General features: G+C 33.3%; 1 protein-coding gene across 3 annotated transcripts in view; it reads left to right on the forward strand.

The window, feature by feature from the left end:
- exd (PBX homeobox extradenticle) overlaps nucleotides 1-13,478 on the forward strand; it is a 617,080-nt gene that overhangs the window by 506,060 nt on the left and 97,542 nt on the right. For all 3 annotated transcript variants that reach the window (XM_075370540.1, XM_075370542.1, XM_075370541.1), the window contains exon 4: nucleotides 9,258-9,448. In XM_075370540.1, coding sequence (XP_075226655.1) covers nucleotides 9,258-9,448 — 191 coding nt within the window. The remainder of the gene's footprint in view (nucleotides 1-9,257; nucleotides 9,449-13,478) is intronic.

Consider the following 13,478-nt stretch of genomic DNA (forward strand, 5'->3'; position numbering starts at 1 on the left):
TCGATCGAATGAACCATCTCATCTGTTAGCCATTCGGATTACGTATTAAGACCCAGTTACTTCTTATTACTATTCCTAGTAGAGTAGTATTGCAAGAAACTTCTGTTTCTTGCAGTATATACCGCGTGTTTCATGATATTTTATGCAATATTTTATAGGGTCTTCTAATCAAAATAACGAAAACTGTTCATGTAAACGTAGATGAGGAAAGTATTGATTTCGAGTTAACGAAACAAACGCTGCAGAATGTTTTGTTCGGTTTGGATTTTTTTAAAAGAAATTATTCACTTTTTACCGACGTTATTTACATAAATTTTTCACGATTAAATTCTCTAAAAATGTTGTTTTCAAGTTTTATTTGATTACGGTTAATTTAACAGGGTAAATTTAACGTCAAACCTAAAAAACCGTAGTTTTCTTCCCATTTTTATTTTTATTTTACAATTTTCTCGGGAACTTACGGCAATACAGTTCTGGAATGCATTTTTATCAGTTTTTCATTTAAGATTTCATACAAAACTATTAATTCTGCTCGATAAAATCCTGTTCGAATATAAAGTATATTTTTGTTTTAAAATTGTTCGGTTACAATCGTGATTCGTTTAAATTTGATTTATATTACATTAGTTTAAATTTATTCGATAAAAAGTAAGCGATGAAAATACGTACGTAAATGTATAATAAAATGCATATCGTTTTTCTATTTTTAGTGATCGTGTAGGAAGGACGACCCTTCTCGTAGTGTTATGTCCGAGTGTATCGCCGATGTTTTTTTCACTCGTAATAATGTTTTAGTAACCTACGCGTAAAATTATTAACAGTCGAGATATAATAATATCTATCTGAAGAAAAATATAACTATAAACTGTAGAGCGATTTTTTTATTGTACACATAAAGGCAAACTTACTTAACGTAAATCTGTACTTTTAATTGTAGAGGTATTCGATACCCTCCGTCATTTTGTTCCTTATTTTTCAGTTATATAGAATAAATTCCAAAAAAAATTTACGTTAATCAAAATTACGAATAGAATCGCGCTAAAATTAAGATTTATTAATTAATTAAAAACAGAAGATATCGAGGAATAATCCAAGAAGGTCCCTTAAAAAAATTAAACAAATAAATAAATTTTGGTTAATCTTGGTTTATTTTAAAGGCAGACAATTTGTACAAAGATTGTCTTTTGAAAAAGAGGACAAACTGTTTACTAATACGATATAAAATAGAAATAAAGAAGAATTTCGAAAAAAACTACCGAAGAATCGAATGGAATGTATGAAAGAAAAATTAGGTTAAAAATACTACTTATTACCAGATATTTTTTTTTTTTTTAGGTGGATGTGACTATCGTAGCGGGAGCAGGAGGCTTAATTATTATTACGTTTCGGTTGTGTTTGTAATCTACTATCTGTAATAATTTCTCTTTTGTCCTCATTCTATCTATCTCTCTTTTCCCTCTTTTACGTAACATGTCTCTTAATTTTTTTTTTTTTTTTTTTTTGTTTAAGTCAGTCTTAAGTCTCGTTCGTTAGTTTCATTTCATTTGCATTTAAATGTCTTCCGCTTGTTGTAACACAAACATGACGACTCGCATCAATTCCCTGTACGTATTTATACGTATATTGTTATTTGTCGGGATATGGCGTGTCATATTATTGTTAGATCCTAAGCAGTTAGATATTCATATGTTGTGTATGTGTGTTACGTTAATACGTCATTTTGTCTTGTTATAATTAATTCATAACCCCCTCTTTGTCTTTATCTCTCCCCCTCCCCTCTATCTGTCTCTCTCTTTCGTTTAACTATTCTTCATACAAATATATATATATATATATGAATATAAAAAAGGTCTGTTTCTTCCTTAATTCAGTGGAATTAATTTCACTTAAGCAGCTGTCATTATATACTTTGCTTTGGTTCAGTATTTATGTTTAACATTTCGATGCACATAAAGCTGTAATTTATGATTATTTTTTTTATATTAACTTTTTTCCCCCCAGCAATTCATTTCTTATATTAATATACATTATGAGTAGATATTGTCTTATAATTTTATGGACGGATTACTAACACAGGTGGTGTACGGATTCCCGGTTAACTTTTTAAAAAAAAATACTTGTTTTTGCTCTACGTTTTCTTTCATTAAAATATAATTATACAATAAAAATATTTCTGATAATTAAAAATAGGTGCGATGTTGCTGAACCTTTACATACATAACAGAATTTAACACTTCTTCCATCGACAAAGTTGATAATTACTACTTTTAATATCGTTTTATTAATTTTTGTTAAAATAAAAGATCGCCCGATGTTCGGGACTATTCGTTGTCAATTAAACGGGGTTCAGATGCGAAGAGTTTGCTCGACCGGAAGCGATGTGTCAAATGACTGTTCTGCGGTAGCGGGATAAACTCAATTTAGCGGTTTTGATTACGCGAGATCCTTTCAGGAGTACTGTGTGGGTGCAGCTAAAATAGTCTAGCGGTCGTGTTCCTGTTTCGATATTTGTTATCGAATGTTTGGTGTTTATCACCAGATTACTTACTAACACTTAATATTATTTAACTGTTTGCAATAAATTGGAACGGTGCTATTTTAGACCTCATGATGATGGTAGACCTCATATTAAAGTAGCATCAAAAATATTTAAGTTAATTTCATGAAATAAACTTCGTACGTTAACAACATAATCTTTCTTTTCACGTTTAGCCTCCGGAACCACCGTAAAGTATTACTTCAGAGGTTGAATGATGATGATTGAATTAATGTAAATGAAGTGTAGTCTTGTATAGGTCTCGGGTTGACCGTACCTGGAACGTGTGGTTGATTGAAACCCGACCGCCAAAGAACACCGGTATCCGCGATCTAGTATTGAATTCCATATAAAAGTAACCGCCTTTACTAGGATTTCAGCCTTAGAACTCTCGACTTCGAAATCAGCTGATTTTCGATGACGAGTTCACCACTAGAGTGACCCGGTGGGTTACTTATGAGGTTACTTATATTTAAGTCGTTGATGACTTACCGTTGATGCGACTATAAATAAAAGGTGGGCAAAAAATAGGTACGAAATAGTAGTTTTTATAATGATTTTTTAAACCGGTTTTAAATTATCTTAAACGTAATCCTGCGTTAACGTACAACTGCCGTAAGATAAAGTAAGAGATACCTCAAAGTAAAATATATAATATTTTGTTTATTCTTCCTTTACCGTAGCGGTCTTAGGCTTCGTGTGAGTTGTACGCTTCGCTCCCGACTAATCCTAAAAATAAAGAGCATTTCATGCTAGTATTTTTAAAGAAAATGAAGGTGAAGAACTTTCCTGTTATCTTCTTCGGCGAATTTACATCGGTGTGCAGACTATCGAAATGTGCCGATAATATCCGGCTCTAATCGTGTCAACATCTGTTCAGGAGGAGTTTTTTTATTTTTTTGACGTGTAATTTGATCGGTTATAACAAAATTTTAACAGTTATTTTTAAAAACATCATTTTTAAACAGACGATGAAGTTAGCGTCTAAAACGCTAAACAGGTTTTAATTAAAATCGATTAATAATATTAAAAATTAATTAGGTTAAAAAATAAAGCAGTATATTGAAATTATTTTTTTTTACTTAATACTTTCAGTGATTATTATTTATATATATATATATTTTTTTTTGCGATTTCTTAGACACATTTCCTGCAAAAAAAGTTATTTTATAAAATCTTTATAAAAACATAATTTAAAACTTTAATGGTATCTCGGTCATTGATATTAAGAAAACTATTCTGTTCGTGCCGATATTTCAAAATGAATAGCAAGAAATTTAAATCCTTTACACTAAAAAATTTGAACGTATAATTACTTAATAAACGTGAAATATGTGAGTATCATGATTTGGATTAGGGAAATGATTACATTTAATTTGAATTATTCAAATTTATTTATAAAGATATATTCATTCAAATTACGGTACCAAAAATAATAGTTTTGTTATGTAGCAAAAGATTCTGTTTATAGAAGATTAGTTAATTTTATTTCTATGATTTGAGTTTGTTAAGCATACGTCTTTACAATTTTATATTTTGCATTAAATTTATTAATACAGTGCTCTGATGAGTTAAGAGATCCCGGCGAAACTGCTAAACGTGGATAATAAACAAAAGTAGTAAGTGGAAAAAAATACAATCAATTTTATTTAATTATATTCTGCTTAACAGCAAAATCTATTAGTTAGAATGGATTTTGAAATATACATATCGTTAACCGAAAAATGGAAGAATTTGTCACGAGTGAGAGTCGATGAAGGTTTTCATATTATAACATCCTGCAACAAAAAACCGACTTCATAGTTAACGTTATTATTTTCGGTGTTTGTTATGCGTTAATTTAATAATATGTAGTTCTAGGCTAAAAATTTAGTCGTAGTAAAAAATTAGCTTATTAAAGTAATCAAAAAATAACTTAAAATTAACAATATTATAATAAAATTATTTAAAGCAGTGGTCTTTTATGCATATACTCCTGTGTATAGATATATATATTTTAGCATCATACGAATTGGCTAAGATGAAAGACCGACTCTTCTTAACTCAAACTCTCCTACTTACTACGGTACTTTTGTTTGGGAAGGGGGGTTGTTTTCAAGTTTACGACAGAACATGATTCCCTCCTTTAGCAGGCCGTCTTTACTTCTCGCTTTGACGTCGCGGCGAAGTTACTTCCCTGCTGCACTTGATGTGATGTGATGTGATGCCGTTCATTCATAAAACAGACTTTACCCCTTCCCCTCTCCTATTCTTTTTACTCTACTTCTTTACCGGTCGGCCTCCTGTCTGTCAGACAGTCATTCACTAAACAGTCGGTTTGCATTCTTGTCTCACTTTCTCGCTTACTCTTTCTGTCTCCGCCTGTCGTTCGTGTTTACTACTTAAATACCCGTTGTCATTTATTGCATTACATTATCGCCTGCTTATTCGTTTTTGTTCTTGTTTTTATTTATTTTCTACTTTATACGAGTAAGTATAACGGATGTTATGTTATCTTAATAAATTGTTTTAAAACTAAACTTTTTATTTTGTATTTGTAAGAAAATTTTTTGTTATATGAAAAATCTAAAATCGGGTCCACCGTACAAGCTTTTCTTTCTTTTTCCTGTTTAGCCTCCGGTAACTACCGTTTAGATAATTCTTCAGCGGATGATATGTATGAGTGTAAATGAAGTGTAGTCTTGTACATTCTCAGTTCGACCATTCCTGAGATGTATGGTTAATTGAAACCCAACCACCAAAGAACACCGGTACCCACGATCTATTATTCAAATCCATGTAAAAATAACTGACTTTACTAGGACTTGAACGCTGTAACTCTCGACTTCCAAATCAGCTGATTTGGGAAGACGCGTTAACCACTAGACCAACCCGGTGGGTTAACCACCGTACAAGCTGCCTCTACTTGTCTCTTGTACCCCACTCCTATAACCCGGCATGCGGAATACGTGCTACTGGTTGCAACAAAAGTAATGCGTACGTGCCTATTTAAAAATAATTTACGTAAATAACTATGTCGCATCGAAGAAAATCATAACATAATATTTTATAATAAATAAACAACTCGTTTCATAAACTTTTGTATTACGTCATTGTTACTGTTTATTTATAGCAAAACCGTAGTTGAAATAAACATACTTTGAAAAAACTTTCAAGAAATAAATAAAAAAATTTCTTCGTATAATTCTTGAACAAAATATTAGGCATAAATAATTTTATTTGTAATAACAAATTACCAGAACGTATTTCATTACTAAAATACTGACGTCATAATAATATCCGGTGTAAGTCATTGCAAGTTAATTGATATGACTTTTGGAATACACTACTTTGGCTTTGGCGTGAGGAAAAGTCGCTGAGTGATGTGAACAGTGGAGCGGATACCAGAGCGTCTTCAGTTATTACATACACTATAATTTTTTTTTCGTTTTACTTTATCGTTTTCAAAATATTTCGTAACGTCCGTAAATTTTAGTATTTAATGAGGCATTAAAATCACGTATATCTAGAAAAAATGTTTTAAAGAAATATTATTAATTATTTTTAAAATCTTTTTGAACTCAATTTAGTACATCTACAATTTATTACGATTCCCGCGGCTCCTTCAAGTTCATTTTAAAACATTTTTTCCGAAAATAAGCTTAGATTTTGGATTAACCTGTGGCTGTTTTTCTATAGGGAAAAATAATATGCCGCATCGCAACCCCGTAGGGGAAGACACCCCACCTTGTGGCGATTCCGGTCGCTACACCACCCCCTTCGTTCCGAGCCCTGAGGGGCTTTACCGGAGGTCGTTTTAAGATATTGTATTACATCTCACTGTCATCAGCCAGGCGTCAGTTGGGATGCCACCGATGCAAATGCCTCGGTAGACATTTACATCAGTAAAAATTATTATCTCGGTCAACGCCTTCGCTTTAGGCTTCTTTCGGACATCTCCACTCTTCTTTTCCAACAATATCACTCTCTGAACTAGCTAACCGAGTCCGCGGAAGCGCGAACCCCGCGTCTAGTCCAATGTTAATACCAACCCTTGTGATTGTAAATGCCTCAACTATCTACTAAGAAACGAGTCGGTACAATGCTAAACTCATATCGTTCAAAATGTGTTATAGGTAACAACGAAATTCAGACCTACATCCCATCACCCACTATAAACATCATACCTGAAGACCGCCCTCGGCAAGACAGTACCACACCTCACGGTTGCACGGACTACCATGTTCTTGGTAGCACAGTCATCCCCCGCCGACAGCGGCTCCGCCACTCGACTTCAACAGTCATTGCTTTTGAATTAACCGAAACTCGTTGCCAAAACGCCTCCCCCCGGCCAAGCAAATGTCTCGGTCGAAACCCCAGCCACCCGGGATCCTACTCCGTTTGAACACCTTCAGCCGATGTACGTAATGCAAGAAAACGGAGGAAACCAGCCACTATCGACCGTTCCCCGCGGACCTTCCAATTAACTCGGAGATCCTGAAAGGAGTTCACTCTCTCAAGTTCTCTAACTAGTCTGTTACGTTCAGCCTCTTACCGGGGACAGACATGAAGGACATGGCCCACCTTGTCATCAACCCCGCAGTCCGGGCATAGACCTGAATCTGCTAAACAAAACTTAGCCAATCTTTCCCGAAAAGCACCGTGCCCGGAAAAGGAAAAGGAATTGCATAATATACCGATCGGGGGAATTCCACCCAACCGCGCGCAAATCAGACACAATTGGAAATATGCCATGCGTGTAACGACCAACAGGGGAGTCATCCCACTTGGCCTGCCAAAATGTAAAATCCCGGTTTCAGTTTTCCGCATACGTTCCGAAGTAAGAAGACCATCCTGTTTGGAAATATAACGTTCCTTACGTTCTACGGCAAAAATCGCTTAATGCCAGCAATAACACAGACTGTCTCCCGCGACACAGTCCTGTAACCGCCGAAAACAGCCAACAGAAGGAGACGCTGGGCTCTCAAAAGAATGTCCCTATAACACCTAAAGATCAAGCGATGAGCCCAGACAGGCGCAGCGTATAACATAATAGCCTCACTTACACCCTTGTAGAGGATACGCATGATACGGAAATTCAACCCCAATCGGGATGGTAACTCTGCGATTCCAAAAAAAGGCAGCAGCAGCCTTCTTAGCAACACATTGAAGGTGTTCCTTGAATCGAAGATTCTCATAAAGGATTACACCCAGGTATTTCTGAGCAGAAACATACCTAATGGGAAGGCCGGTCAATGAAACCCGTGCCCGGCGTGGATTGGCCAGCCGATCCTTCAACAACATCATCGTGGTTTTTTCTTGACTAAAAATCATCTTACGCCGGAGACTCCACGATTTGAGAATCTCACATGCACGGGCAGCTCGAAGTTATATCTCGTTCCACGAATCCCCCTCAACCAGCAATAGCCCATCATCCGAATAAGCAATAATGCGGCAACCGCTAGGTAATCTGAACCGTAACATAGAATAGAACTCAATTATCCAAAGAAGGATACTCAATACACTGCCCTGCAGGCACCCTTTTGGATAGGGTCTTCCCTACTTCCGAGTTGCCATACGGAGGGCGACGGTTCGATGGCTGAAATAACTTGAAAGAATCTTTTATTTCATTCCACGTACAACCACATTTCTATATTTAAAACAAGGCAGAGGGCCACCATAAGTTATTAAAAGCCCAGGATATATCTAGAATAACACTTAACACATACCTACATACACTGGAGGAAGCTGTATTCATCACCTTCAATATGGCGTCCTCCGTGCTCTTGCCGGGCCGGAAGCCGCCATATAATATGCCGCAGCATTTTTTTTGATTCGCTCAAGGTAAAAATAAAAATACGATCAGAACATACACGATTGTATCTCGCATAAAAATATCTACTATCCGCCTAGGAATTTAAAGTGTAAAGATATCCTGCTGCTTGCGCGGGGAGTCTTGAAATATTTTCCCGGTCTGATTTGTCTCAAAATCCCTTTATTGGTCGATCGATCCGATACATCCGCTCCCTTCCCCGATCCTTGATCCTTTTCTCCCGAGCGGTGTTTCTGCGGGTTTCGGGTAGACGCTCGTCGGATCTGATTTAAGATTGTAAGGGTATGCGGTTATGTATTGTCTTCTCTATTTGTGGGGTTCGATTGGAAACGGTGGCTCTGCTTATCGACCTACTTTTTTCCATATACGGTGTCTATATACAAATATCTAACTCTGGTGGGAATGAGTGTGCAGCAACACGGGTAAAGGTGTCCGTCTTAATCTCTTGTGTTATAGACATATTGTATTATACTATATATATATATATTCGCATCCATTTATAGCGGTTACCGTGTGTTCTGCTTCTCAAAATTGTACTAGAGATTATAATTTTTTTTGTAATTATTTGCTCGCATACTTACATATTTTATTATAATGCTTAATTTCTTCCTAAGTAAATAGTGTGTTGGGGGTGAAATCCTGGGTTTTATTAAACTATAGTCGATACCGTTTTAATGAAGCGTTTGAAACCGCTGGAAAAAAAAATATCTTCTGTATTTTATGAAGTTCCCTGCTTTTACGAAGCACAAATTCCATACCGCAGTAGATTAAAACTATTGTACTACAGCAGTAAATTTATTTTTAGTATTAAATGTTTTTAAATGTTATAATACACTTAATAACAAAAAAAAAATATTAATGAATTTTACTAATATAAGCTTTATTTGTTTATTATTGTTATTTTTTTAGGCGTGCAACGAGTTCACAACACATGTAATGAACCTCCTCAGAGAACAGTCCCGGACGAGACCTATAACACCTAAAGAAATCGAACGGATGGTACAAATAATTCATAAGAAATTTTCATCCATCCAAATGCAACTTAAACAGAGCACTTGTGAAGCGGTTATGATACTACGGTCTAGGTTCCTTGATGCAAGGTCAGTTTAGTTTTATTATTTTAGATGTTTTTTTATTCTATTAATTTATAAATAAGTTGTCGACCGGCTGACAAGCTGAGATAACGTAAAGATTTAAGCGCTTATAACAAAAGCAAGAGTAGGTACTTGTATTTTTACTGAATATATTTCATCCGTGACTATTTGAAGTCGTTCAATTTTTACAATAGGGTGTATTATGAGAGTCGTCATTGTCGTTAGGCTTTTGTCTTGTGTTAACTGTCCAGATGGTTTGTGCTCTTTAGTATTTATTTGTCCGGTTATATTAGATAGGAGATTATCGTTAAACTCAAAAATTCTTTTTTCAGGTGTTGAAACCTGTCTGCACTAGAAAGATGCATTCACTCAAGAATTAATAGATTTTTTATTTTAAGTCCATCTGTATTTCAGTAGTATGCTGGTAGTTAACGGGAAAATATGTTATAATCTGGGAGATATTATTAGCTATTCATATTATAATTATTATGAATTAAAGACAGTAGATTTCTTATTTTGATTTCTTCTTCTGTTGAAATTCTACACTCAGGTATAGATTTAATGCAGTCTAGATTTTCACTTTTAAAGACAATTTTCAAGACAATTGTGATCCTATTTTTTCAATTTCATGTAAATACTGTACGTTATATTAATTTCTTCTTTAAAAATTTTTATATTAAAATTACATTTACTGTTTGAATTTCTTTTCTGCTGTGCACAAACTTTTATTTTAATATTACACTCTTGTATCGGTAACAAAGGCTCATTTACCGATAATAAAAAATACAAATAAATGACAAAAGTGTTGTATTTCACATTATTATATAAAAAAAATAATAATGAAACTTTGTGGCTGAACGCTCTTTTATATGAAAAAAAAAGTAGTAGATGACCTTGACCATTTTTGTTGATGCTACTAAATAAATTAAGTTATTAACTTTGAAGGTGTTAGTTAATTAATTCTTAAGTACACATTAAATATTCAATATTTTTTTAGTATTTCTGTAAACATGAATAAAATTGATTATTTTAAGAAAGAACTATTTCATTTAACTTTCAGTAAGTTTATTGCATTATATAGATGTCGATTTATTAAACAGCTGTGCAGTTAATATAACTGCACAAAACAAAAAAGACCCTTTGAAAGACTATTTGAAATACCCTTTCAAATAGCAATGCAAAAATATATTGGTTAGATGGTTTGATTGAAATGAATATTATTAATTGTAATGAATAATCGACTAATTTTTTTAATTTAATAAATAATATTACATAAATAAATCGTTACATAATAATACATTTTATAGATCATGTCAAGATTAGAAATACATGATAATCCACGAATAAATAAGGGAATATTTCTTATATTTTCCTGGATGGATCGAGGGAACCCATGGTAAAACTTTGATTAGAGTGATATTACAAAATACATGATCGGCTATAAAATAAAAACTATATGTGATTAAAGTTCATAGTAATTAGTTAAATTTAAACACGTAATATAATGTTAAGGTAATACATTAAGATACTGAATATAAAAAATCTGATGTGGACACTACATGACTTCATTGTATGCCTATTAAGTTAGATATACACATCTTTTTTAAAACTGTATTTCACTAATAACCTCTGATGTTTTTTTATATTTATTTTTTTTATTGTTATTAAATTATTATTTATTGTAAAAATGTTTTTACAATCAGAGGTTAATAATTATTAATAAATCAATTTATTTAAATTAAAAAAAAAGGAAGATGAAGTCAGATTCGAACTATGTGTCATCCCCTTGTAAGATCCAAATATTTCATTAACTAAAGTTTTATTTGGCTATATCTGTGGAACCGATGAAAATAAATACTATGTATGGTATATCGTTGAAAAACTCTCAATGACGGCATATTACTGCAGTTAAGAAAAAGTCTAAAATCCAAATTTTTTGGATTTTGGTACAGTCGATTTTAATCAAAAGAGGAGGTGCACAACTAGATGTTACAACAGTCCTAAATCCAAAATTTCAATATCCTACGACTAATCGTTTTTAAGTTATGTGAGATACATATATACTAGTATATATAGTTTAGCATGTAAGACGACATGCGCTAAACTAGTTGAAATGGATGGGATGGTCAAAATGGATACTTCCATTGAAATCTGAAAAATTGAAATCGAGAAAATTAAACTTGATCCAAAATTGTCTGCTGTGGACTTAAATCAAGAATTAGCAGCCAGCGCAACAGATTTACATTTGAAAATTGTTAGGTGCCAATTTCTTGTAGCTGGATGGAAAGCTCGTCGGACCTAGCTAAAAAGCAGCTTTTAACACCAGCAACGTGAAAAAAAAGGCTGTTTTGTAGGCCAAAGCACATGCTATCTGGAGGAATGAAGACTGGAATAATGTGGTATGATTTCCAGACACATTTTTATGTCTTTGTGGAAATTATGTAACTTGTCACTTATGTAACAGATTTTTATGTAACTTGTTTTTTTTTATGTTCTGGGGCAAATGGTTCCATTAGAAAAGCATCAGATGAAAATATATCACCTGATCATATCCAACAATCAGTTAAACAACCCCAGAAAAAAATGTTGTAGGGTTGTTTCACATTTAAAGGCTCGTTTTCATTACTTCCAATAGATGTTGAAAAGTGACGGATGTATCAAGATTCTGAAGGAAAAGGTTGTGACACATCTTCAAAACTAATTCCCACAAGGCAACGAGAAAAAGATTTGGCACTGTGCCATACTGCCAAAAAAGTAGAAAAATTTTTCAAAGAATGAAACATTAAAGTTCTCCTGTCACCAGGCAACTCCCAGACTTAACCCGATTGTATATCGGGTTATTATTTATTTAAGAACCATCTGGCGCGATTCTTAAATAAAAAATTTAATTCTTTTGAAATAAATTCCAGTACGCAGACTATAGAAAATTCCAGTATGCTGACTATTGTGAATTCCAGTCTATGAATCCTTCCTTGGAAACCTTGTTTATTTTTGAGGTTTTGGCAATAGTCAAAAAACATCCCTCAAAAATGGATTGTAACATAAAAATTGACCTCACTAAAGCAATAATATTGATATGGTTTCATGATGAAGAGATCAGAAAAATGTCTAGTATTCTTGTTGAATTGATGATAAATCGTGTACTTGAAGTGATTAAGAATAAAGGAGGATTAGGAATAAATAATAAAGGAGAGATTAAGAGTAAAGAAGGAATAATGAGGATATTAATTAGTAGATATTCATAAATTATACAGGTATGATTTTTTTATCTAAATAAAGTTACCTTTTATTTACATAACATCTGTATTCAGATTAATTTGCACACTACTGTAACATTAGATGGAAATTAGGTTAAGGATGATAATAATGTTAATACTTCTTGAAATGTGTGAAGAAACCATTGGGTTTTAAGGATTGTAAGGAATATTGTTAATCAGGACCCTAAAATTTAGTATTTTTTTATACCTACCATTTATTTTTATAATAATAAAATCTTCTTACTTGCAGTTATATTGCACTGTTATTTTGTTTTGAGAAAAAAATTGTAGTTGTCATTAATATGCTGATCTCTGTGGTGGAGCGGTACCATCTCAGCTGTTCATCCAAAGGTTCTGAGTTTGAATCTTGCCATTACTTGTAGACTACAGTATTCATTTATCGTAAAGTAGCCGCAATCGAGCAAAAGTGTATTGTTGCTTTGAGAATAAATAAATTGTGAAGATAGTATTGTTAGAGCTTCATTTTTACTGATTCCAGTTGCACTTGTTCTTCTACGTGGTTCTTAAATAAAAAATTTAATTCTTTTGAAATAAATTCCAGTACGCAGACTACTGAAAATTCCAGTATGCTGACTATTGTGAATTCCAGTCTATGAATCCTTACTTGGAAACCTTATTTATTTTTGAGAACGTGTCATAATGATCTCTTAGAATTAAAATTGTTTACAAAAAGTAAAAAGATGGCATTTATCAAAGGATTACTTTTTGTGGATTCTTTTTTTGTGTTGACTATATCATTTTACTGAAACTAATAAAAG

This window comes from Lycorma delicatula, chromosome 7 (assembly GCF_047948215.1).
Source record: "Lycorma delicatula isolate Av1 chromosome 7, ASM4794821v1, whole genome shotgun sequence".
Classification (NCBI taxonomy): Eukaryota; Metazoa; Arthropoda; class Insecta; order Hemiptera; family Fulgoridae; genus Lycorma; species Lycorma delicatula.